This window comes from Phyllobates terribilis, unplaced genomic scaffold (genome assembly GCF_046119375.1).
Source record: "Phyllobates terribilis strain yellow unplaced genomic scaffold, ASM4611937v1 Scaffold_13__5_contigs__length_258822181, whole genome shotgun sequence".
NCBI lineage: Eukaryota > Metazoa > Chordata > Amphibia > Anura > Dendrobatidae > Phyllobates > Phyllobates terribilis.
In genome coordinates, this window is record NW_027362773.1 from 3,719,659 (window position 1) to 3,747,582 (window position 27,924).

General features: G+C 45.1%; 1 protein-coding gene across 3 annotated transcripts in view; it reads left to right on the plus strand.

Annotated features, from left to right (window-relative positions):
- LOC141173657 (dipeptidase 2-like) overlaps window positions 1-27,924 on the plus strand; it is a 621,939-nt gene that overhangs the window by 473,478 nt on the left and 120,537 nt on the right. For all 3 annotated transcript variants that reach the window (XM_073657957.1, XM_073657958.1, XM_073657956.1), the window contains exon 9: window positions 2,258-2,333. In XM_073657957.1, the coding sequence (XP_073514058.1) occupies window positions 2,258-2,333 (76 nt within the window). The remainder of the gene's footprint in view (window positions 1-2,257; window positions 2,334-27,924) is intronic.

A 27,924-nucleotide genomic window follows, 5' to 3' on the forward strand; every position in this document is an offset into this window, starting at 1 on the left:
GTCCTGGTCCGCGGACCGGCGGTTGGGCACCTCTGTTTTAGACCATCGTGAGCTGCCCACCACACCGGACACACTGGACAAGGAGACCGGGGGCCATCCGAAGGGGAGTATAATGTTTATTTTTTATTTTTTACCATTCTTTTTAACTATTACTTGGTCACACTATATAAATACATGCCGGTTGCATGGATTTATATAGTGTGACCAAGTTGTCAAGCACTTTTCCAAGTGATGCTAAAAGCGCTTGGAAAAGCGCTTGACAACCCGCATGAGAATTCGCATGTGAAAAACGCGGAACATACGCTTGTCCCTGGCAGGAAAAGCGCATGTAAAATCCGCATGCGTTTTTTTCTGCCAGGGAGATGCAGAAACACTCAGGAAAAATCCAGAGCATTTCTGCATCGTGTGCACATAGCCTAAGTCACAAAGTTAGGCACTTTAAAGTATCTATATTGACTTATAGGATTGCTACTTCCAATAGGTGGCAGAGGCACTAGAGTTGCTGTGCTCTTGCAAGAGGTTACTTGCATATTGATTACCTTGTGATAATGACATCTCAGGTTGTGGGATATATTAGGCAGGAAGTGAACAGGCAGCTCTTGAAGTTGATGTGTTGGAAAGAGTAAAAATGGGCAAGTCTTAAAGATCTAAGCAGCTTTGACATGGCTCGAATTGTGAGAGCATGATAACTGGATTAGAGCATCCACCAAATAGTAGATCTTGATTAAATATTACCAGTTTGCAGTGGCTAGCCCAAAGCTCAATGTCATCTACTCAGATCCCACAGAACGGCTATTGAAGCTGACATTGCTAAAAAAATTAATGGCTATGATGGAAAAGTATCTGAACACAGGGGACATCAGTTTATAAAGCTGGGCAACTCCAAGCCATTCAGAGTGCCAATGATGACCCTTGTCCACCAGTGAAAGAACCGGCATTGGCCATTGGGGCATCAGAACTGGACCACAGAGCATTGGAAAAAGGTGGACTGGTCTGTTGAGTCTTGTTTTTTATTATACTATGTAGAAGGCCAGTTGTCAGCATTACTTACCTTAGAAAAAGATGGCAAGCTGATGCATGCAGTTGGATATTCTGCTGGGAAACCTTGGTTCTAATTATTTAAATAGTAATTATTACTCTTTCACTTGGATAAAGTACCACGACACAATCACAAAAACAATATTTAGGAATAGAGATGAGCAGATCAGGCAAAACCCAATTTTGCCTTTTTACGCAGATTTTCCCTGAAAAATTTGATTTTCAGAGATGTTTTTCTTCCTGAATTTAATGTCCCTTATTATAATTACCATATTATGCTTTGGAGTCTCTAAAAAGACTCCAGAGCATGATAAATGTAAGATGTAGAAAAAAAAAAAAATACCTTTACTCACCTCACCAGTCAACCTCTCCAGCCCCTCCCCACCTCACCCTCACTTGTCTGGTCCTTGTTTGATCTTCTGATCGCCATCATGTATGATGAATCCCTGAGCCTCTTCACACTAGCTGAAACTTCCAACTCTGGTAATGCCCAGGATCCTGTGTGTGCCTTGTCTTTGCATGCACAGAACCATCCCAGACCTCATCGGAGCTGGAAGTTCTGTCCTAGTGTTAGGAGGAATTCAGCGCTCATGGTGGCGAGGATGGCTGACAATGTGGAAAGGAGGGGCCACAGAGATGAGTGAAAGTGATCTTTTTTATTTTTTAACCTTTTGATGGCTTTTATAGTTCAGAAAAATGGTGGCCAGTGGCTGCCATCCACACGGAAGCTCTTTACAAATAAATCCGTATTTTAGCAAAATCCTATTTTTGTCATATTCGTGTAAAATTAAATTCCGTGCAAATATGTTCGCTCATCTCTACTTACTAATGGTTTGATAAACATAAGAAAGGTTCTAGGTATTGACCTTAACCTTCAACCACCAATCAATCTGAGCATCTATGGAGTTTGCTAAATATTCAAACTTATGGAGGCATCACCTCACAATTTAAAGGATTTTAAAGAAATACTGCTGGAGAAATTGTGCATTATGATGAGCTATTACTCTGCAAATGGCCCATTACACAGGGGCTCTATTCTGTCTATGTCTGTTCCTCGTTAGAGACTATTCCTGTTATATGTCTTTTTTACTTTTAAAATGTTGAAATATTACAAAAGTTACTTTTCTTCGTGAATGCAAGTTCCTTAATAAAAACTTGCTGAGCCATAAACTAAAAAATACTTGTGAATCCAATACTTGTAAACTTTTTTTTTCTTTAGACCATTTTGACTACATTAAAAATTTAACAGGACCTGAATCGGTTGGAATTGGTGGAGATTACGATGGGGCAAATGGGTAAGCCATTCTTTTTAGAATTGCTTATGGAAAATTTGACAATATCTCTGTAATGTTCATGTTAAAAGGAAGCTGAAAATAAAGTAATATTTAAATCAGATTTGTGTGTTACATGTATTTTTCACACATTTTTGGCATTTTTTCTTTGTGATCTTTATTTAAAAAAAAATAAAAAAAATAGAAATCTGCCAATTTTTCTTCTTGCCTCTTAGGCTTTTTTACACTCACACTTCCTCACAGGTCATTTTGTAATGATCGCTTCACTTTGTCCCTCATTCAGATGTCCGTGGGTCACGCATGTGTTAAGATCCATGGTTTTCACTGTTAGAACATTTATCCTTAATCTTTGAAGCTATTCACAGGTCCACAGTTTTTGTAGACCATGGCTTCAATTCATCATTTGTAGGGTTTTTAAGACACTTTCCTTTTTTGTGTTGGTGTATTAGTTGCTGTTTTTGGCACCAAATTCATTGGAATGAGGCACATGGTTCATGAATTTTGCACAAAGTCAGAAAAGGCTTTGCTCTTGTTTTGAACTAGTTTTGAAACTTTTAGAGATAAAAGTAGAAAAAAAATGTGTCAAAATCAGTCTGCTTTTTTATGTATGAGAAAAATTACTCATGTCAGATTGAGGCTTTTAATAGATTTATGTACGAATTAGCTCTACTGCAAGAAGAAAAAAGCAGTTCTGTAGTGCCTCTTATAGAGGGTAAAATCCCTATAAATCTATGTCTGCCACATGGCTTGAAGACATGGAAGTAATTGGGATGTTGGCAACCATTTCTCTAGTGACAAAGAATGAGGTTACACACCAATACTGTGAATTTGCCCATCACTCACCAACATGTCACAGGCTGTTTTGGTTTGTGTAGCACACACCTGCTGCCCAAAGCTTCCATAACTATCCTTGGGGTCAGGAAACACAACGCTTAATGCCCTAGGTTACACTGGGAGTATTCTGACGCTTCCCCGCACACCTAGTCCACCCATCCCACTCACAAGCCCTCTCAGGACTAATCATCTTGATGCATTTTTTACCCCATTCAGACACCACATATAACAAGGTTCCTGTGTATTAGTTTGGTTGTATCAGGACCACCTAGGCACTCACCTAAAACTACTGTCTGGAGTCATATGGCTTGGTGACATTCATATGCGCCTGTCAATCATCCTCCCCCTTTGTGTATGTTTAGTAAAAACACCACAGCAAGATGTTAGTGCAAAACATTAGAAGAAATGTAATCAGTGCTATTACGGAGTAATGGCCCAACAGAAAAATCACCAACATGGTGGAATGAAACAGCAAACACACACCAAAGAGCAAAATACACCTCCTGTGAATATTGCACTTCCAAACATACATAATAAAGTATAAAAAAAAGTTTATTAAAAAAAAGTGGACATTTATAGAAATGGCAGACATAATTAAAATAACTTAACAGACACCCTGTAGAACCAGTTGGCCGGTGCTTATAACAAATCCCCACAGTTTCCACAAAGAAGGTAGAAGCCAACCCTTGTGAATCACCGAATAATCAAGAGAAGGATTTTAGTGTAATGCAGCTTTAAGCAGAGTAGCTATAATGAGCAATCAAGAAAATGTTCAACTATGGATACCAGCAGTAAGGGTTGATCACCAGGTTTTTATCATATAATCTGAGAGGAGCATAACATAGAGCCAGAGACTCTTATTCCAGCGGTGTCACTTACTGTGCTGTTTGTTGTAAATTTGATCAAGTTTTACCAGCAGGAAATTATCAGTAGAGGACTAGTAATTCTGCTGTCAAGTAGTCCTCCATATTCATGAGCTCTTTATAGCCCCATCCCCACCACTGATTAACAGCTTTCTGTTTATGCACAGAGTATTCAAAAAGCTGCCAGCTAGTGTTATGGCAGGATTATACAGAACTCAGCATTAAGAGAACTGGTAGATCTGCAGCTGATAAAGTGATTTTATCAAAACTGCAGAAAGCAGCCCAGGAAGTCATACATCACTGGAATCAGAGCATAGGCAACTACATCATGCTGCTCTCAGATAGGGTTTCAAAAACCTCATGACAGATTTCCTTTAAGTTCCCTGTGGGAATCTCTCATGGTCAGATGACTTCCTCAGGAGTAGTGTTGAGCCACCCCCGTAGTGTTCGAGTTCGGTTCGGTTCGTCGAACACCCGTGTGTTCGTCGAACTGTTCGTCGAACACCTTCGAACACCGTTAAAACCAATGGCAGGCAAACAAAAACACATAGAAACACATAGAAAACACCTTCAAAGGTGTCCAAAAGCTGACAAACTGCTCAGAAGACACAACTAACACATGGAAAAGTGACAAGTACATATAGTCATGCGAAAAGAAAAGAGGTGGAGGAGTAAAAGGAGGGGGAGACACAGATATAGGCATGTCATGCCCTTCTAAAATCCAAAAAGTGAGAAGCCGACACGTTCAGTCCGCTCCTGCCCGTGCCACCTCCGTGTCGCCGGGTTTGTGCCAGAGCTGCGGTGAACCCTGACGGCCAGCCCCCCTCTCCCAATACTGGTGCCTGTCCGCTGGTGGGTCGAGCGAGCCCCCCTGTGGTGGAGGCAGCTCTAAGCTTTTTAATTTAAATTGTCTCTCTAATTTGAATGAATACACTTTAAATCCAATTACAAGGATCTATTGGAGGGCAAGTCTCATGCCAGCAGCCGCGTAATTCCAGCTCCAGTAGCGTCCACTAAAGCTGCTGCAGTTAAAAAGCTTTTATAAGGATCGAGCTCGGCTGTCCACCGCAAGGCATCCTACTGCCAGTTCCAGCCCCTATGCCTTGGGGTGCCTCCTGATGCTCTTCACTGAGTATCCCGTGGTCCCGAAGCATTTCCTTTGAAAAAATTAAGTGTCCAAACTACAGGTGGTGTAGCTTGCTTAACAGCCGGGATAATCCGCTGACTAGCAGACACTGCTACTAGGCACAAAGTATTTCCTGGGCTAGATGCAGTTAAAAATTTGTAATTAGATACTCTCGTTGGATGCTGAGAAAGCATTCCATAGAGTCTCCTGGTACGCTATATATGATTCTCTTAAAAAGCTTGGGGTAGGGGTCTAGGGGACCCTTTTATAGCCAAAATCACGGCCCTGTATCACAATACGTCACCTAGGCTATAGATGAATGGAACTGTAGCACCCTGAGGGCTCGGTTGCTACAGAGGTATTGCACCTCACCCAGAGGTGTGATATCTCACTCTCAGGTAAGGATGGAGTGTGGATCAGGACCCGACACCTGCATGCATTACACCACATTGCCGTGGGGCAGGGCGACCAATATGCCTCTGAGATGGGCACGACAGTCCCTGTCCCTGGCTGGAGTGGGGGGGGGGAACACTGAGGAAGGGGAACCCTGTAGTGCAGGAGCAGGGAGGAAGCAGTTCCTGAGTGCATTGAGAAGGGAGTATAAAAGGTGGGCACCATCTTAGTTCAGTGCAGAGAAGTCTGAGCAGAAGTGGCAGGGAGCAGGGGCTCTGCATGAGCTCTACTCCGGAGGCGGGCCTAGTAACAGAGGCCCAGGCCTGGAAGAGGGAGAAGGAAGGAAGAGGAGCGGAGAAGGCTCCAGGAACGAGGAATGAAGGGATCCCAGGGGTGCGGACGGGCGAGTCGCCACCGCACGCCCGAATCCACCTGCGTGGAAGGGTCAGGCCAAAGGGGGAGACCGGTCCCCTCGCTACACCCGCTAGGAAGGCACCACATAGGGTCAGGGAAACTGGCGCCAAGTTTACCAAGAGGAGGCCCGAGGCAGCCGGACAGAAGGGTTGGTAAGAATGGCCAGACAAAGGACACACAAAGGGGGTCCTGTGAAGCGCTCCAAAGTTATCTGGGAGTTGTCTGAGCCCCTCACCTCGTGAGCACAGTACGACGTGGGCAGCCGTTACCTGCAGACGTGGTCTGGATAATAAGAACTGTGAGTAAAGGCCCTGGACTGCATCACTGACTCCGTGTCGTTACTGCTGCTGCCCTGCACCATCACCCCCATCCTCCGCATACACTGCCCTGAGGCTATACTCCTCCCGTGGGGAGTTATGCTACGCTCTGCTGCACCCACAACAACAGCCTCAGCGGTCTGTCCTGCAGCGGCGGTTCACTCTGACCGCAATCCACGGGTGGCGTAGTCGGACATTTAAACATCAAAACCACATAAATAGTTCCGCCACTGGTTTGACCACCCTGAGCCATGGAACCGGGTCGCCGCCACGAAGACTACAACCACCAGCATCCACCAAAAAGGGTCCGGCTCCGGGTGTCCCAAGGCCCAGGGGGTGCATCAGAACATTTTCATCACCTTTCACAATCACCAATGGGACAAGGCAGGGATGTCCTCTGTCCCCTCTCTTATACATCCTAGTGACGGAGCACCTGCTCTCATCAATTCGCCATAACCCCAATATTAGGTGGATTGAGGTGGGAGGCACCGAGTACAAGTGCTCTCTATTTGCTGATGATGTCCTAGTATATATCACTCAATCACATATATCCATCCATGCTGTTATGGCTGAAATAGATCACTTTGTTACATGGTCAAATTTTAAAATCAATGCAGCGAAGTCTGAGGCCCTCGATGTCTCCCTCCCCAAATCCATATAGGATTCCATCCAGTCCAACTTTCCCTTTGCCTGGTCCTCACAGGGTATCAAATACTTAGGAATTCCTATTCATAGAGACCTCTCCCATCTATGTTATCTTAATTTTGGGCCCTTTATTGAACAACTCCATACAGACCACGGTTGGCAAGTTAGAACTGTAAGATTCACTACGTGAACCACTGGTGTTTTGTGGAAAAGCACATGTACACTGTGTTCCAAATTATTATGCAAAAAGTGTTTAGGAGTGATGAGGGAAGAATTTGTTTGTTTGTCAGTTAAACTCATTGATGGTGATGTGTGTCAGGGCTCTTTATATCACTGTAAGCAATTGCAGACACCTGTGCTAATTAGTTTGGGAGTTGTGTCCAATGAAAGGCAAGACTACTTAAGAAGGCTGTCTCACATTATTAAGCAGCCTACATTTTCTGCCAAAATGGGAAAGAAAAAGGATGTGTCGGCTGCTGAGAAGCAACAAATTGTGGAGTGTTTAAGTCAAGGCATGACTACAATCAACATTGTGCGATGATCAGGATGAAGTGTCTTGGCAATCAAGAAGTATGTAGCTGATTCACAGTACACACGTGTGCGTGCTGATAAGGGCAAATTGAGGACTCTTTCCTACAGGCAATTACGTCAGGTTAAAAGAGCAGCGGCAAAAAAGCCTTGTCATAGCAGCAGACAAGTTTTTGAAGCTGCTGGTGCCTCCAACGTCCCCCGAACAACAAGATGCAGGTTCCTTCAGAGGTTTGCAGCTGTGCACACGCCATCCTGTCGACCTCCTCTATCCACTTCACACAAGCAGAAACGGCTCCAGTGGGCCAAACATTACATGAAGACTGATTTCAAAACTGTTTTGTTCACGGATGAGTGCCGTGCAGCGCTCGATGGTCCAGATGGATGGAGTGGAGGATGGCTGGTTGATGGACACCCCACGCAAACACGGCTACAGCGTCAACAAGGAGGAGGTGGAGTAATGTTTTAGGCTGGAATCATGGGGAGATTGTCGGCCCCTTTAGGATCCCTGAAGGCGCTAAAGATGAACTCCATAATGTATGTGGATTTTCTCAAACAGCACTTCCTGCCATGGTTCAAGAAGAAGAACCGTGTATTTCACAGCAAGATCATTTTTTTGCATGATAATGCACCATCTCATGCTGCACATAAAACATCTGCATCTCTGGCTGATATGGGCATAAAAGGGGACAAACTTATGGTGTGACCCCCATGCTCCCCTGACCTCTACCCCATTCAGAACCTCTGGAGCATCATCAAAAGGAGTGTCTATGATGGCGGGAGGCAGTTCACATCTAAGCAACAGCTCTGGGAGGGTATTCTGACCTCATGCAAAACAATTGAAGCAGAAACCATCCAAAATCTGACAAATTCAATGGACGAGAGAGTTCAGAAGCTCCTTTCGAACAAGGGGTCCTATGTGAAAATGTAACATCACCTAGAATAAAGTTTTGAGTTGAAAACTGTTTGATTTCAGTTTCTAATAACCTGCTAATGCTTATAATTTCAAAAATGACCATTTTTTTGGTCTTTATTAAAATGAAAAGGTTGATCGAAAAGTTTGGGGGATCTAAGAGTGTGGCAACCCAGTAGTCATGATTACTTCGAATTCTGACAATATGAGGGTCATGTTGCAGGTAGTGCAGCAAGAAGGCACTTATGTGTCTTGCGCATCTCGGAGCCCCAAAATTATTTTCCGGGCTAGATGCAGCTAAAAATTATTATTAATTTTAAATCTTGTGGAGCTTAGTATAGATGGCCTAATAGGATCAGTGCTGCACACTGCTACAAAGCCCAAATTATTTTCCAGTCAAGATACAGATAAACATGATTAGTAATTTTAAATCTGGTGGAGCTTATTATAGATGGCCTAATAGAATCAGTGCTGCACACTGCTACAAAGCCCAAATTATTTTCCAGCCAAGATACAGATAAACATGATTAGTAATTTGAATCCATTTATCCAGATTGGAAGCCCAAAAAGAGCAAGGGTCCAGTGACACAGTCATGGCTTCAATGTTTACTTGGAGATACTCCTGTGCCATCGTCTCTAGGCGTTGACTATGTGTCAGACTTCTTGTCTCCTGTGGCCTTGCAAAGGATGGGCTAAAAAAGTGGTGAAATGATTTCGCAAAATTGATGTTACCAGCAGATACTGTGGTTCTGTTACAGTTTGAGTGCTGAACACTTGACGGTCCCACAGTTGGCAAGTTGGAACTGTGAGATTCACTACGTGCACCACTGGTGTTTTGTGGAAAAGCACATGTAAGATTCTGCAACAGTCTCTGCTGATACTCCTGCATGCGTGCATCCCTTTCTATGGCAGGAATAATTTCTGCAAATTTACTTTTGTACCGGGGATCTAACAGTGTGGCAACCCAGTAGTCAGGATTATTTCTAATTCTCACAATTCGAGGGTCATGTTGCAGGTAGTGCAGCAAGAAGGCACTCATGTGTGTTGCGCATCCAGGAGCACCAAGTCCCTGTTGTGTTGGTGGCGAGGTAACAATCATGCTTCCTTCCTCTGTCCTCTCCCCCCAACCTCGCACAACAGAAATGTGATCAAGGTCTCCCTCATCTGATGAGTCTTCCATCAGTTCGTCCACCACTTCTTCCTGGGCTCCTGCACCTTCCTCACTAGTTTGGCTGCTACCATGCGCCCTGGTAAAACCATCTCCCCCACCCTCACATGCCTGCCGCCTTGGTGCTGCCGACCGTCTGGACCTTGCAGATGTTAGCCCTTCCGCATACAACTCCTCCTCCTCTACTTCCTCCACCTCCTCTTGTGCCACCACCTGACTCCGAATTCTGTTTAACATGTGCTCCAGCATGTAAATCACCGGAATAGTCATGCTGATAATGGCATCGTCAGCACTAAACATCTTCGTCGCCATTTCAAAACTGTGCAGAAGGGTGCATAGGTCCCTGATCTGAGACCACTCCTCCAGCGTGATTTGCCCCACCTCTGGATCTCGTTGGCCCAGGCTATACGTCAGAACGTATTGCACCAGGGCTTGTCGGTGCTGCCACAGTCGCTGCAACATGTGCAGAGTTGAATTCCACCGGGTAGGCACATCTAATTTTAGCCGGTGAAGTGGCAGGCCCAACGACTTCTGTAGAGATGTAAGTCGCTGAGCTGCGGGATGCGAACGGCGGAAGTGAGCACACAGCGACCGTTCCCTCTGCAGAAGGCCATCTAGTCTGGGATAGTGGGCTAAAAATTGCTGGACAACCAGGTTCAACACGTGAGCCATACAAGGCACGTGTGTGACATTGCCCCGGCGAAGGGCCGCACCCAGGTTTGCAGCATTGTCGCACACGGCCTTCCCTGGTTTCAGGTCCAGTGGAGACAACCATTCATGAAATTGGTTCTCCAGAGCTGACCACAACTCCTCAGCTGTGTGACTCACATTTCCCAGACATTTCAAAGTAAAAACCGCCTAATGACGTTGAGCCCTACTGCCAGCATAGTAAGGAGGTGTTCAGGATCCCTTCTGCGCAGTTAGAAAGTTTGTCGCATGACCAGACAGGCTTTGGGTGCAGGTGGAAGACCGAGAGGAGGTTGAGGAGGCAGAAGCAGTGGAGGAACTTTGACATAAAGAGGATTGACGCACAACTCGTGGGGACGGCAAGACTTGGACAGCAGCCCCTTGTCCTGCTGTCACCATAGTTACCCAGTGCCCAGTCAGCGACATGTAACGCCCCTGTCCATGCCTACTCGTCCAAGTGTCTGTGGTGAAATGCACCCTGTCACACACAGAGTTTCTCAAAGAAGCGGTGATGTTGTGTGCGACATGCTGGTGGAGCGCAGGCACACCTTTCTTTGAGAAGTAGTGCCGACTGGGCATCTGGTACTGGGGCACTGCGACGGACATAAGGTCTCGAAAATCCTCTGTGTCCACCAGGCGGAAAGGCAGCATTTCTGTAGCCAAGAGCTTGCAGATGGTGAAATTCAACCTCTTAGCTTTCTCATGGCTAGGAGGAAATGGTCTTTTACTTGTCCACATCTGAGGGACCGAGGGCTGGCTATTGTGCTTAGACGGGGTTGATAAGGGTGTCCCCAGAAAACTGCCGGTCTGTGAGGAAGATGCAGGCGGACATGTTAGGTTGCCTTGATCCAAAGGTGGTGCTATCGATGTCGGACAGCGCTCAACACCAGCTGGTGTTACCACCTCCAAAGAAAATGATGACCTGCCAATCACGCTGGCTGTTGCGGGTAAAGAGGTGGCAGGTCTGCGCCCCAAAACAGGTGTGACTGCTGTCCCCCCAGTCACAGAGGATGAAGAGGCCGCGGATGCACAAGATATGGCAGACGGTGGTTGGCCCGGCCGGCTAGGCCGCATTGTAGCACACTGAGCTTCCCACTGCAACTTATGCTTCATGTCCATGTGCCGGTTCATGCATGAAGTACTCAAACTATGTATTTTTTGGCCTCTACTTAGCTTTTGCTGACAAATGTTACAGATAACACGAGTTGGGTCATCTTTATCGATCTGAAAAAATGCCCAGGCTATGCAAGGCTTAGCACCCATGTGACCTGAAGAGCCACCACGACTTGTGGTGAGAGGCAGAGTTGTGTTTGAGGATGCAGTTGTTGACGTGCTTCCAGTACTACGTCTCTGTCCAGGAAGGCGCAACCTAACCTCGTCGTCACTAGCATCTTCCTCCACCTCCTCTGCTGACCTCATCTCTTGGCTGACTGTGGGTTGACAGTAAGTGGGATCTCCAACCTCATCATCATCACCCTGTGCGTTATCACACCCGTCGTCCTCAGAGCCAACCTGTTCCTGCCCTGACAAAAAACTAAAGTTGTCGCTCCAATCAGGTATTTGAGTCTTATCATCGTCTTCCTCATTGTCTCCACCAACAGGAGTTACAGTTTGGGAATGAGGGTCTACATTATGGTCAGAACCTTCTGCGTCTGGTCCTGGATCCGACTCATAAAGATTCTGGGCATCAGTGCAGATCATTTCCTCGTCTGGATTCACAGAAGCGCTGGAGTCGACCTCTGATTCCCAGGCTATAGTATGAGTAAACAGCTCTGCAGACTCAACCATCTGTTCTACCTCATAATTAGACGGGCAGCTGGAGATTTGGGAGCTGTGAGGAAGCAAGTGCGATTGGGGTGACACCTTTGAGGACTGGAGCATTTGTGATGTTGAAGTTGATGTGGAGGAGAGCCCACTTAAAGGAGCACTTGATATCCGTTGAAGCACCTGCTGTTTTTGTGCCTCATCTGGAATTTGTAGCGATTGGCGTGGCCGTAAGAAAGGGATCTTATCACATTGTCCGCTAAAAGAAGTAGACATTTTAGTTTGGCTGGAAGATGGTCTTTCTTCTGCAGATGTTACTGTTGCTTTAACACCTACCCCACGGACACAACCTTTTTTCCCCTTCCCAACACGCCTATTCCCCTTTCCACCAGCAGCAGGCCTTTTTCCACTCATTTTGGTGGTTAACTAATTCACAACTCTGGAGTTGTTTGCACAAAAAAACAATGGATGGGAACCGAGCAGAGCTGAGTGGCCAAACTGTGGTATTAGGCCAAAACTATTGGCTGGGTTAGATGCAGAAAAAAATTATATTCAATTTGCAACCTGATGGAGGTCAGTATAGATGGACTAATAGAACAAGTCCCACACACAGCTAGAAGCCCAAATATTTTTTCAGAGGTAGATGCAGAAAAAAATTGTATTCAGTTTGCAACCTGATGGAGGTCAGTATAGATGGACTAATAGAACAAGTCCTACACACAGCTAGAAGCCCAAATATTTTTTCAGAGGTAGATGCATAAAAAATATATATTCAGTTTGCAACCTGATGGAGGTCAGTATAGATGGACTAATAGAGAAAGTCCCACACACTGCTAGAAGGCCAAATATTTTTTCAGAGCTAGATGCAGACAAAAAATTATTTTTAATTTGCAACCTGATGGAGGTCAGTATAGATGGACTAATAGAGAAAGTCCCACACACTGCTAGAAGGCCAAATATTTTTTCAGAGCTAGATGCAGAAAAAAATTATATTCAGTTTGCAACCTGATGGAGGTCAGTATAGATGGACTAATAGAACAAGTCCCACACACAGCTAGAAGGCCAAATATTTTTTCAGAGGTAGATGCAGATAAAAATTATTTTTAATTTGCAGCCTGATGGAGGTCAGTATAGATGGACTAATAGAGAAAGTCCCACACACTGCTAGAAGGCCAAATATTTTTTCAGAGCTAGATGCAGACAAAAAATTATTTTTAATTTGCAACCTGATGGAGGTCAGTATAGATGGACTAATAGAGAAAGTCCCACACACTGCTAGAAGGCCAAATATTTTTTCAGAGCTAGATGCAGAAAAAAATTATATTCAGTTTGCAACCTGATGGAGGTCAGTATAGATGGACTAATAGAACAAGTCCCACACACAGCTAGAAGGCCAAATATTTTTTCAGAGGTAGATGCAGATAAAAATTATTTTTAATTTGCAGCCTGATGGAGGTCAGTATAGATGGACTAATAGAGAAAGTCCCACACACTGCTAGAAGGCCAAATATTTTTTCAGAGCTAGATGCAGACAGAAAATTATTTTGAATTTGCAACCTGATGGAGGTCAGTATAGATGGACTAATAGAGAAAGTCCCACACACTGCTAGAAGGCCAAATATTTTTTCAGAGCTAGATGCAGATAAAAATTATTTTTAATTTGCAACCTGATGGAGGTCAGTATAGATGGACTAATAGAGAAAGTCCCACACACTGCTAGAAGGCCAAATATTTTTTCAGAGCTAGATGCAGAAAAAAATTATATTCAGTTTGCAACCTGATGGAGGTCAGTATAGATGGACTAATAGAACAAGTCCCACACACAGCTAGAAGCCCAAATATTTTTTCAGAGGTAGATGCAGAAAAAAATTATATTCAGTTTGTAACCTGATGGAGGTCTGTATAGATGGATTAATAGAACAAGTCCCACACACTGCTAGAAGGCCAAATATTTTTTCAGAGCTAGATGCAGACAAAAAATTATTTTGAATTTGCAACCTGATGGAGGTCAGTATAGATGGACTAATAGAGAAAGTCCCACACACTGCTAGAAGGCCAAATATTTTTTCAGAGCTAGATGCAGAAAAAAAATATATTCAGTTTGCAACCTGATGGAGGTCAGTATAGATGGATTAATAGAACAAGTCCTACACACAGCTAGAAGCCCAAATATTTTTTCAGAGGTAGATGCATAAAAAATATATATTCAGTTTGCAACCTGATGGAGGTCAGTATAGATGGACTAATAGAGAAAGTCCCACACACTGCTAGAAGGCCAAATATTTTTTCAGAGCTAGATGCAGACAAAAAATTATTTTTAATTTGCAACCTGATGGAGGTCAGTATAGATGGACTAATAGAGAAAGTCCCACACACTGCTAGAAGGCCAAATATTTTTTCAGAGCTAGATGCAGAAAAAAATTATATTCAGTTTGCAACCTGATGGAGGTCAGTATAGATGGACTAATAGAACAAGTCCCACACACAGCTAGAAGGCCAAATATTTTTTCAGAGGTAGATGCAGATAAAAATTATTTTTAATTTGCAGCCTGATGGAGGTCAGTATAGATGGACTAATAGAGAAAGTCCCACACACTGCTAGAAGGCCAAATATTTTTTCAGAGCTAGATGCAGACAAAAAATTATTTTGAATTTGCAACCTGATGGAGGTCAGTATAGATGGACTAATAGAGAAAGTCCCACACACTGCTAGAAGGCCAAATATTTTTTCAGAGCTAGATGCAGAAAAAAATTATATTCAGTTTGCAACCTGATGGAGGTCAGTATAGATGGACTAATAGAACAAGTCCCACACACAGCTAGAAGCCCAAATATTTTTTCAGAGGTAGATGCAGAAAAAAATTATATTCAGTTTGTAACCTGATGGAGGTCTGTATAGATGGATTAATAGAACAAGTCCCACACACTGCTAGAAGGCCAAATATTTTTTCAGAGCTAGATGCAGACAAAAAATTATTTTGAATTTGCAACCTGATGGAGGTCAGTATAGATGGACTAATAGAGAAAGTCCCACACACTGCTAGAAGGCCAAATATTTTTTCAGAGCTAGATGCAGAAAAAAAATATATTCAGTTTGCAACCTGATGGAGGTCAGTATAGATGGATTAATAGAACAAGTCCCACACACTGCTAGAAGGCCAAATATTTTTTCAGAGCTAGATGCAGACAAAAAATTATTTTTAATTTGCAACCTGATGGAGGTCAGTATAGATGGACTAATAGAGAAAGTCCCACACACTGCTAGAAGGCCAAATATTTTTTCAGAGCTAGATGCAGATATAAATTATTTTTAATTTGCAACCTGATGGAGGTCAGTATAGATGGACTAATAGAGAAAGTCCCACACACTGCTAGAAGGCCAAATATTTTTTCAGAGCTAGATGCAGAAAAAAATTATATTCAGTTTGCAACCTGATGGAGGTCAGTATAGATGGACTAATAGAACAAGTCCCACACACAGCTAGAAGGCCAAATATTTTTTCAGAGGTAGATGCAGATAAAAATTATTTTTAATTTGCAGCCTGATGGAGGTCAGTATAGATGGACTAATAGAGAAAGTCCCACACACTGCTAGAAGGCCAAATATTTTTTCAGAGCTAGATGCAGACAAAAAATTATTTTGAATTTGCAGCCTGATAGAGGTCAGTATAGATGGACTAATAGAGAAAGTCCCACACACTGCTAGAATGCCAAATATTTTTTCAGAGCTAGATGCAGACAAAAAATTATTTTGAATTTGCAACCTGATGGAGGTCAGTATAGATGGACTAATAGAGAAAGTCCCACACACTGCTAGAAGGCCAAATATTTTTTCAGAGCTAGATGCAGACAAAAAATTATTTTTAATTTGCAACCTGATGGAGGTCAGTATAGATGGACTAATAGAGAAAGTCCCACACACTGCTAGAAGGCAAAATATTTTTTCAGAGCTAGATGCAGATAAAAATTATTTTGAATTTGCAGCGTGATGGAGGTCAGTATAGATGGACTAATAGAACAAGTCCCACACACTGCTAGAAGGCCAAATATTTTTTCAGAGCTAGATGCAGAAAAAAATTATATATTCAGTTTGCAACCTGATGGAGGTCAGTATAGATGGACTAATAGAACAAGTCCCACACACTGCTAGAAGCCCAAATATTTTTTCAGAGCTAGATGCAGAAAAAAATTATATTCAATTTGCAACCTGATGGAGGTCAGTATAGATGGACTAATAGAATGATGCTATGCCCAAAAGATTTTACTTCACTAGGTGCAGTAAAAAAATTGGTATTCTATACACAGGTGGTATATCTTGCAACACAGATATTCTACTCCACTGACTAACACACTCTGCAATAGGCCAAAAAGGATTAGCTTTGCTAGATTCAGCCAAATGCTGTGAAAAAAACTTGCACAGCACTGGCACAGACCTGCCTGGCAAAAACTGATAGGAACTGATGTAACCTAGTCCTGAAAAGGACTCCAATTACAATTAGTCTTTACTCCCACAACCTATCTATTTAAGAGCACAGACCTGCCTGATAAAAGTCGTAGGAAATGCTGTAACCTAGTCCTTAAAAGGACTGCAATCACAACTATTCCCTACTCCCAAGCTATCTGTAGATTTGTGCGAAAATTGGCTTGAAATTAACAAGGTATAGCGCACACAGCAACAGCGGTGCCGTCTAACACGCAGCTGCAGCAGTGAGAAAATGGTGGCGACGGGGAAAATGGCTGGGTCTTATAGGGCAAGGACATGTCACATACACTGCCAATGACACATGCCCTTGCTTGTGTGAAAAAAAGCACTTTGCTCCGTGTGTGCGCTGCCGATAGGCTGACAGATTGCACCTCCCCACTGTAAATGCGGGAAAGAGAAAAAAAAATGGAGATCTTCATTATTCCTGCAGAGATCCATCCCCTGCCCCTTCCCCCACCCCGCTGTACACTCAAACTGCGTATTAACATTAATTTTCATCATTACTGAGAAAAAATCCAGTTATGATTTTGGTGCACGAACAGTTATCGAACATAACCTCGAACAGCCGAATTTTTCTCAAATCGTTCGTGTTCGCCGAACGGCTCGAACACCGCCCAAAACAGCTTGAATTTGAGATTGGCGAACAGTTCGAGTCGAACAACGCTCATCTCTACTCAGGAGGTAGTTAACATAGTGCACGTCTGTCCTAAATACCACAAATACTATAGGTTGGAATAAAGTATGACATGGATCAGTAACAATGTGATATGCGATAACTATTACTGTAGCACAACATTGGTTCCAATGCCCTTGATTATGTAAGGTGCCCAGGACAGTAGCCGTGGGCAAGCTGCTGCTTCATAACGCCCTGGCACTTTACAAGCTGTAATGCAGCGGTATTCTCACAGTGCAGTAAAGAGGCGATGACCCAAATTAGTTCAACTCAAAAAGTCTCTATTTTCAAAACTCACAAAGTGAAGGCAAATGTTATCCTTAAAGGGAATGTGTCACCCCCTGGGAGATATCAGACTTCTACTATGGCCATACAGGGTATAGAATAGTAAATCTATACTTACCTGTATGGCCCATAGCCGAGGTCTGATTGCAGAGAAATCTGGTTTTATAAAGACTGTTTTCCAGAGGCTTGGTGTCCCAGGGACGCCCAGCAAGCCACTCCTATCTGCTTACTGTTCGCCCAAATCCCCGCCTCTGTGCTAAATTACGATATTCCCCCATCCCCTGCATGTCACAGGGCCCTGCGACAGGCCCTGCTCTGCCTCCCCTCCCGCGCATGCGCAGAGCGCCGCTCCCATGGAGCGCGCTTTGTTTCCCTCCGGCCCCGTTTGGCTGCTTACTGCCAGCGGAGAGGAAGTCTCAGTGACTCACAGTCACTTGCGCAATACAAGACTGCGGCGCAGTAAGCAGCCAAACGGGGCCGGAGGGAAACAAAGTGCGCTCCACAGTATTGTGCTGTGTACATTGTCCTATGCTCACTTGGCCAGTGGCCTTCGCTTTCTCCACGTTCTCCGTTCTAGGACCAGCCGCACACACATCAAGGGACACCGGGTTCGTTTTAACAAGTTCAACTTTACTGGACAGTTGAAATACATCAGTCCTTCACCCCTTTACCCCCCAAGGATGTTTGCATGTGAATCACCAGGCCAACTTTTACAATTCTGACCAATGTCACTTTATGAGGTAAACAACCAGGCAACAAAATATATGAAACAGGTCCTAATTATTCAGCAACAACCAGAGGTAGAAAGTCCCCTAAAAAATAACTTTTATTAATTAAATCTAAAAAGGACTGAAAAAATCCATACACGAACAACAATGATTCTCATAAGAATGGAACATCAGATTCAGGTCTTATACCGACAGGAAGGAATACAGACTAATAGTGTCCCTATTTTGTCCCTAATTCCTCTCCCTTCCTGACAGCGGAGGTTGACACCCTAATTTGTACTTCGTGGCATCCCCGCTCCACGTCGGTATCCCTTATGTCCCTACAAGGACCCTTTTCCAAATATATATCGGCTTCTAAACCTATATGTTCACTTGTTTTTCTACCTTTTTCTCACCATTGTATTTTTTTTTATAATAAAAATGACCAAATCTGTTCAATGGGACATACGCCAGCACCTGGAGACTTGAAAGCACGATTAATCTTAGTGTTGCTTAAATAAACCAATTCATAGATAGATGTACTTTAGCAGCTGATCCATTATAACGATCAGTGCACAGCTATCTTGATCAATCTCTCTTAAACAATAAACAGTAAATCTCCAGTGTGGGTTCCACACAGATAGGTATCACATATACAGCATAATGTTAGATCAAAAATTATTCATCAGAGCAAAAGATTATATATAGAGGCCTGTTTAACACAATTGTCTCTAGGTCTTCAGCCCACAATTTGAACCAACAGTCTGACAATTCATACAGATAAAGAATGGCACTTAAAACTTAATAGTCCCATATATATAGTCCCAAATGAAAAATGGCACTTATCATTAGTAGTCCCATAGTCCCAACGCATTTTCCCCTGGTTTCCACCAGGGTTCATCAGGGGACCTGAGGAGGACATCAATCTCTCTCCTCAGACAACCAGTCAATGCAGCGTACATCTACTTTATGAGGTAATAACTCTGGAACGCTTCAACGGATCCCACTGATTCTGAGATTTTAATTTTATCACATATTGTACATCATGATAGAGATGAAATTTCTTCTATATGACTTGCGTTTATTTGTGAAAAAAATGGAAATTTGGCAAAAATTTTGAACATTTTGCAATTTTCAAACTTTGAATTCTTATGCCCTTATATCAGAGAGTCGTGTCACACAAAATAGTTCATAAATAACATTTCCCACATGTCTACTTTACATCAGCACAATTTTTTAATCAATTTTTTTTTTTTATTGAGAAGTTATAAGGGTTAAAATTTGACCATCAATTTCTCATTTTTCCAACAAAATTTACAAAACCATTTTTCAGGGACCACTTCACATTTGAAGTGACTTTGAGGGGTCTATATGACAGAAAAACCACAAAACTGCACCCCTCAAGGTACTAAAAATCACATTAACGAAGTTTATTATCCCTTCAGGTGCTTCACAGGAATTTTTGGAATGTGGATATAAAAAAGAACATTTAACTTTGTTTCCCAAAAAAATTAATTTAGACCCAAATTTTTTGCAAGGGTACCACAAAAAATGGACCACAAAATTTGTTGTGCAATTTTTCCTGAGCATGCTGATAACCGATATGTGGGGAAAAAATACTGTTTGGGCGCATGGCCGGGCTCGGAAGGGAAGGAGCACTGTTTGACTTTTTGAATGCAAAATTTTCTGGAATAACTAGCGGACGACATGTTGCATTTTGAGAGCCTCTGATGTGTCTAAACAGTGGAAACCCCCCACAAGTAACACCATTTTGAAAACTTGACCCCTCAAGGAACTTATCTAGATGTGTGGTGAGCACCTTGAACCCCCAGGTACATCACAGAAGTTTACAACATTGAGTCATGAAAATAAAAATGTCACATTTCCCACAAAAAAGGTTTTTAACCCAAATTTTGAATTTCTATAAGGGTAACAGGAGAAATTGCACCATGCAATTACTCCTGAGTACACCGATACCCAATATGTGGAAGAAAACCACTGTTTGGGCACACAGCAGGGCTTGGAATGGAAGGAGCGTCATTTGACTTTTTGAATGCAAAATTTGCTTAAATAATTAGTGGACGCCATGTTGCGTTTGGAGAGCCCCTGATGTGCCTAAACAGTGAAACCCCTCCCCACAAGTGACATCATTTTGGAAACTAGACCCCTCAGGGAACTTATCTAGATGTGTGGTGAGCACCTTGGACCCCAAGGTGCTTCACACAAGTTTAGAATATTGAGCCGTGAAAATAAAAATGTCACATTTTTGCATTGCTTTATTCTGAGAGCTATAACTTTTTTATTTTTCCAAAATGGAGCTGTATGGTGACATGTTTTTGCAGGACAAGATGATGTTTTCAACGGTACCATTTTTATTTACATTTATCTTTTTGATCGTGTTTTATTCCACTTTTTGTTCAGCAGTATAAAGCATAATTTTTTGCCTCGTTTTTTATTTATTTTTTTACCATGTTCAATAAAGGGGTTAACTAGTGGGACAGTTTGAGGTTGGGTCATTCCAGACACGGTGATACCAAATATGTGTACTTTTATTGTTTAATTATTTATTTTTTCATAATATTTTTTATGGGTACAATATATTTTTTATTTTTTTTTATTATTTTGTGATTTTTTTTTTACAATATTTTTACTATTTTTTTCACTTTTTTTTTACTTTTATACTTAGTCCCACTATGGGACTTTCACTTTCTGCACTCTGATCACTGTTATAAGACATAGAAGTGCAGGATCACTGCTATGCGTTATAGCTGTCAACCCTGCAGACATAAGTTAATTTGATCATGCACTACGCATGATCTAACTACCTAGCTAGTGCCTGCTGACCCGAATGTCATCATGATGACATCGGGTCACCATGGAAACGATCGGGATCCCGCAATGACATTGCAGGGTCTCCGATCCAAGAGCAGAGGGGTTTTTGTCCCTCTACCTGCTCGCTAAATGCTGCAATCGCATCAATTAGGGGGTTAAAGTACTGGAAGCGGTGTGGGCAGCGCTTCAGGCACTAAGTGCTTGGTGTTGTGACGCCCAGCTGTGCTTGGTATCACAAATCCTAGAAGGGTGTATTGAAGGATTCCTCCACAAGACACAAGAGGCCCCCATACCATTCACACATCTCCACCTTCCACCTCAGATCACCAGAGGGAGCCCGTTAGGGAGATATATAAGGGAAGGTGGAGCCAGGCAGCCGTTAGTCTATGCTGGAGTCTAATTGGAGGCAGAGTCTGGTTTAGCAGTGAGTCCAGTGCAGTCTGAGAAGAGATACCTCAGAGGAGAAAAGCCTGTTCCAGCTCCTGCAATTGCTATCCTGCAGTGGAGCTTATCCAGATCAAGACTCAGTGTAGCTCAGAATAGTGAGCTCTTGGTGTGCCGGCGCCATAAGATCGGTGAAGTGCTGCCCGCTGCAGTTAGTGTGAGTAGCCTATTGAGGGTCCGAGTAGGCCGAAGGCGACGAGTAGAGAGTTAGCTCATAGGGGGGGCAGAGGAGCTTAACTAGCTCACCCCGAAGAAGAAGTAGTTACCGGACACTGGGTCCGAAGCTTGCCGGGATCTCCACGACCCAGTAAGATAAACCGGAATCCCTGGAGAACTACAGGTCCCAGGATCACTAAAGTGCTGATACGTACCAGAGCCAGGAGACACATAGGCCCCGTAAGTCGGGAGCGTGCACTCCAAGAGAAGGCCCTACCACAAGGTCAGCCAGCGCAGGACAGAGACAAAGTTAGGCCTAGCTCCAGGCAGGTCAGAAACTTACTACGCAGAAGCCAGAACCAGGAGGCCCTAAAACCTGCTCATTGGGGAGGATCCGGACATACACCCTTCACCCTACAGTGCTCCGGGGAGTGCCTGAACTTCCATCAGTAAAAGGTTTTGAAGTGACTATTGTGTCCGTCCCTGTTCTTCCTCTGGCCCGGCGGAGTCTCTTTGTCCTGCTTCCCCGTTCCTATACTGCCCTGAGGCCCAGCTCCACCTGTGGGGAGCTATACCATCAAGCTGCCTTATCATCGGCCTCAGTGGACTGCGCAGCGCTGGTGATCCTCACCAGAAGCCACAGGTGGCGTCACGAACTCTTTCTTTTATAAACTTTACAAATATCAACCCCCTTTTTAAAGAGCGGCCCAGGGTACGGGCCCTGGAGCCGACCACCGCAACATCCCTAAAGGCCAGGCTAAAGGCCCGGGTACCGAGTCATCCCCATTCCCCTGGGCTAGTCATCTCTTTCCTGGCATCACGAACAGGATTGCGTGCCCGCTGAAGTGTTTTGCCCGTTGCCATCGGGTACTGTGCGCCTTTATTTTGAACTGTGTACGTAAAGTTGTGGTGAAGATAGCCGCCATTGTTGGGCCGTTGAGCGAGAAGAAGGGCATAGCCGCGGGAAAAGAAGGGGCGTACCTGCAAAAGAGCGCGAAGTCCCAGACACGCCCCACGCCTCGACGTCAAATCAGGAAGCATCGCTGAACGCTCTGACGTAGGACGCAAGCGACGCAAGGTCCTGAAGACAACCGTCACCTGCGGAGCTGCGGCCTACCGGAAGAAAAACCAGAAGGTAGGCCATGGTTAACTAGAGGGGCGCTAAGATGTCCGTCGAACAGCAGAACGCCGACCTACCGGTCAACGTCCCTGAAGTTCAGCCCGCGCCCGATAATGGGCAGGCCGAAGCCGCCGCTCCACCAGCAGCGCCTGTAACACCCGTGATTCCTATGACTTTACCGTACATTCCTGGAGCAAAGTGGCTCCCCCAGTACATCGGCAAACCAGATACCCTGTCTGGATTCAAACGGAAGATATGTGGTATCTTAGACATGTACTCTATGACCGGCAAACAAAGAGCTGCCGTTGTATTAGGACAACTGACTGGTGCTGCGGAACGGGAAGTGGAAACATGGTCGGCCGCAGACCAGGAGTCAGTGTCCACGATATTCCAAAAACTAAAGACTCTCTTTGAGGACCTTACTGAGGCGGACCTCCGAATGAGGTTCTACAGCTGTTCCCAACAACCAGAGGACAATGTTCGGGACTACGCCTGGAGTCTTCAAGGGGCCCTGCGGGCTCTGAACCAGGTTAGTACAACCAGCGTTGAGAGTGAGAACAAAATGCTGAAGGAACAGTTTGTCCGGGGACTGACGTCTCAAGAGGAGAGCAGGACTGTGCGTTGGTGATCCCTGGATCATCCAGATGCCACCTTTGACAATCTCAAGGACATGGCTATCAAAGGACTGCAGCCCCTGTGAACAAATGCCATCCAACGTTACCAGGGTGGGATTGCCCCAGAGCCTGCTACACCTACCTTTTCCCCAGTGGCTGCTGAAGCTAAGGTTCCAGCAACGTCCCCTAAAGAACTGGACAGTCTGCGCTCTGAGGTGCGTCAGTTGAGCAAAACCCTGACCACTGTGCTGAGTGCTCTGCAGCTGCGGACGGAGCCCGAGGAAGGAGGGAAAATCCTGCTAGCCGACAGCCCTGAGGATGTCCCCTGGATGCGGAGGAGGAGGAGGCCAACACCACCCTCGCCGAGGACCAGTGACCAACGCCGTCCACCGAGGGAACCAACCTGCTACCGCTGCCGCAAGACCGGACACCTCGCCCAGAAGTGTCCTTTAAACGAGAAAACCCTGGGTCCGAGGGCCGACACCCAGGAGTAGACTCACCAGGCCCATCAGACTGGTGCAACAGGTTCGTCAGAGGAAGACCTTTCCTGTCCATTGTACTGGACGGGATCCCGACGCATGCCGTGCTGGACACAGGATCTCAGGTAACCATCATGCCTGAAGTCCTCTACAAGAGGTTATGGTCCATGGATGATCTACGTCCGCCAGCTCCAAATTTGTCTGTATATGCTTCAAATGGACTCCCCCTTAACCTACTCGGGGTTAAGAATGTGACTGTAAAGGTGGGGAGAGTGGAGCTGAAGGACCAGGGACTAATTGTAGTGGAGACTAACCCTGATGACAGCAACCCATATATGGTACTAGGCACTAATGTTGTTGGTAACTGTTTGGGAGAGGTTGTATTCTTACTCCAACAGATCCCTGACACTGCCAGACCGAGACAGAGGAGGGCGCTGCTGAGAGAGATCCGCATCCTGATGTATCAACAGCAAGTAAAGTTAACAGATGGTGAAATCGGTAATGTGCGAGTAACAGACCCTATCCCCATTGTTGTTCCCCCAATGAGTGAAATGCTCATCTGGTGTAGAGCAGCCATAGGTCTTAGAGGACAGAGCTACCAAGCGGTAGTAGAACCCCTTTGCTCTGAGCACAGACCCACGCTCTTAACCGCCAGAGGAGTGGTAGATGTACGTAATGGGAGGGTGCCCCTCCATCTTCTCAATTTAGGGGAAGATGAGGTTAAACTGCCACGTTATGCCACTGTTGCCAAGTTACATGCTGTCAACAACAACTGTATCCACCAGGCGGAGTCCTTAACTTCACCAGAAGAAGTGGAGGATAATGACCCTGCAACCCAGGTGGAGGATTGGTGTCAACAGCTCCATGTTGGGACAGACACCACTCCTGCCCATCAAAAACAGGGTGTACACCGGGTGGTTCAAGAATACTCGCAGGTGTTCAGTAAACATCCACTAGACTTCGGGAGGGTTAAGGGGGTTCAACATCATATCCCCACAGGCAACCATTCCCCAATTAAAGAACGTTATAGGCCTATACCCCCAGCTCACTACCAGAAGGCAAAAGAAATGCTGCATCACATAAGGAAGGCGGGAGTAATTAGGGATAGTTGGAGTCCCTGGGCAGCTCCCCTAGTGCTGGTTAGGAAAAAGGATGGGAGCATGAGAATGTGTGTAGATTACTGTCAAGTAAATCGCATTACACATAAAGATGCATACCCTTTGCCACGCATAGAGGAGTCCCTAGCTGCCTTAAAGTCTGCAAATTACTTTTCTACCCTTGACCTCACTAGTGGGTACTGCCAAGTCGCTGTGGCTGAGGAGAATCGGGAGAAGACGGCCTTCACCACCCCGTTGGGACTCTGCGAGTTCAACAGTATGCCTTTTGGACTCTGCAATGCCCCCGGAACGTTCCAGAGATTGATGGAGTGCTGCCTGGGACACCGCAACTTTGAGACTGTGTTACTTTACCTGGATGATGTAATTGTGTACTCCAGAACATACGAGGACCACCTGAAACACCTAGCAGAGGTATTTGAATCACTGTCCCGGTACGGGATGAAGTTGAAGCCCTCAAAGTGCCACCTGCTCAAGAGAAAGGTACAGTACCTGGGGCACATTGTCAGTCCGGAAGGGGTAGCACCAGACCCGGTGAAAGTCACAGCCATCCAGAAGTGGCCGGAGCCAAAGAACCTCAAGGAGGTGCGTCAGTTCTTGGGACCGGTAGGATACTACCCGAGGTTTGTAAAGGACTACACAAAGAAAGCAGCTCCTCTGCAAGACCTCCTAGTAGGGCAGTCCCCCAAAGGCAAAAACCCTCCATTCCACTGGGGTAAAGAACAGGCTGAATCATTTCAGGAGATGGAGATCCTGACAGGTGATGAGATCCTAGCCTACCCTGACTACAACCAACCATTCCTGCTGTATACAGATGCCAGCAATGAAGGACTGGGAGCTGTCTTGAGTCAGAAGCAGAATGGGCAAGAGAAAGTCATCGCATATGCAAGCAGGAAGCTCCGCCCGACTGAGAGGAACCCAGAGAACTATAGCAGCTTCAAGTTGGAGTTCCTGGCCTTGGTCTGGGCCATCACTGAGCGGTTCAAGCACTATCTAGCCTCCAAGAAGTTCACTGCCTTTACTGATAACAACCCCTTGACCCATCTTGAAACAGCTAAGTTGGGGGCTCTGGAACAACGATGGATGGCTCCGCTGTCAAATTACCAATTTACAATTAAATACCGGGTGGGCCGCAAGAACGCCAACGCCGATGCCCTGTCTAGGATGCCTCACCAGTCAGACACGGAGGAAGAAGTGGATGACCTGGAAGATATTGAGCTACCTGCCTTTCATCGGAATGGGATGATCCACGAGCAGAGAGTCTCCAACAAGCAGCGTGGAAAGACGTTAAACCCCCTGCCTCACCACAGCTGGAAAGAGACCCAGGACAGCGACCCGGTTGTCAGCCGTATCAAACAGCTGATAACCCAAGAAGGTGCCTCCCTGGAGAAAGATGCGTCTCTGCAAGCAAAGCATCTGTGGAATGAGAGAAGCCGGCTGTTTATCTACCGTGAGAAGCTGTGCCGGAGATACGTTAATCCAAGAACCCATGAGATGGTATGGCAGATAGTGGTCCCGAAGACAGACATCCAAATGGTATTAGAAGCTTACCACGATCAGGCGGGGCACTTTGGCTGGAAAAAGCTAGAGACCCTGCTGAAGTGTCGATTCTACTGGGTAGGAATGCGCAGCTCCATTGAAAAGTGGTGCCGGGACTGTGGGCCCTGCGGCCTAAGAAGAAAGGACTTCAGCAGCCAGAAGGCACCCCTGCAACCCATCAAGATGACTCGGACTCTGGAAATCGTGGCCCTGGACCATGTCAAGCTCTCCCCCAGCAGGTCAGGGTACTCCTATGCTCTGACCATGGTAGATCACTACTCACGTTTTCTGGTGGTCGCCCCTGTCAAAGACCTGACAGCAGAGACAGCAGCGAAGACGTTCCAAGCGTACTTCTGCAGACCTCATGGATACCCTGAGCAGGTACTGACTGACCAAGGCCCGGCCTTTGAGGCTGAATTGTTCAAAGAGTTCTGCCATCTCTACGGGTGTAAAAAGATCAGAACTACACCATATCACCCACAAACAAAGGGTCTCTGTGAAAAGATGAACAACATCATCATCGACCTGCTAAAGACCATACCACTTGAGGAGAGAAATCAGTGGCCAGACCTACTACCAGACTTAGTGGATCTATACAACCATATACCAGTAAGTTTCACCAATTGCACTCCGGCATATCTCATGCGGGCAAGGCCAGGAAAGCTGCCCATGGATCTGGAGCTCGGTGTTGTTGAACCTGAAGCTGATATGACCACTGAGGACTGGGACACCACCAGACAAGAGCAGTACAGAAGAGTACAAGCTTGTGTCAAGGACAGTCTTACTCGGGTGAGAGAAAAACAGGAAATCCAATACAACAAAAACGCACCCGCAGAACCTTTCACACCTGGTGAAACAGTACTAAAAAGGAAAATACGCAACCACAAACTCGACGACCAGTGGGAAAAAGACCCCTACACTGTGTTACCGTCAAGGTTTGACAACAAAAAGACCTGTATAATTAGTCGTGATGGAGGAAAAACATCTGCTACAGTGTCCAGGGACCATCTAAAATTGTGTCCACATCTACTAAAGACTCAGGAAGAAGTGTCTTTCACAATCCAGGAAGAACCTAAAGAAACAGTGATACACACTGACCTAGGAGACTTCCCAGCGGATTGGCCTCAGATCGGAGGTGCAGTAATCATTCCATTACTCCAATTCTATGAACAGCCAGCAAACCCTCCACAGCAAGTTGAACCTGTAATGTTCCCCAGATGAAGGATCCCCGGATGAAGGATCCCTGGCAGGAGCGGAGCAAGAGGGCCCAGCCAATGGAAGACTTGCCAGTCCAAGAGAAAGGCAGTTTTACAACATGGTTACACGTAGAACTGGTAGAGTAACTGTGGAAATAGACACGGACACCCCACCACCTATTGCACTACGCAGATTGGTACGCAGCACAAGAGGTAAACCTCCTGTTAGGTACACTCAGTAAATAGTCAAAGTTCCTGAAAATATATATAGTTACCCCTGGGGTATTGAGTATTAATTG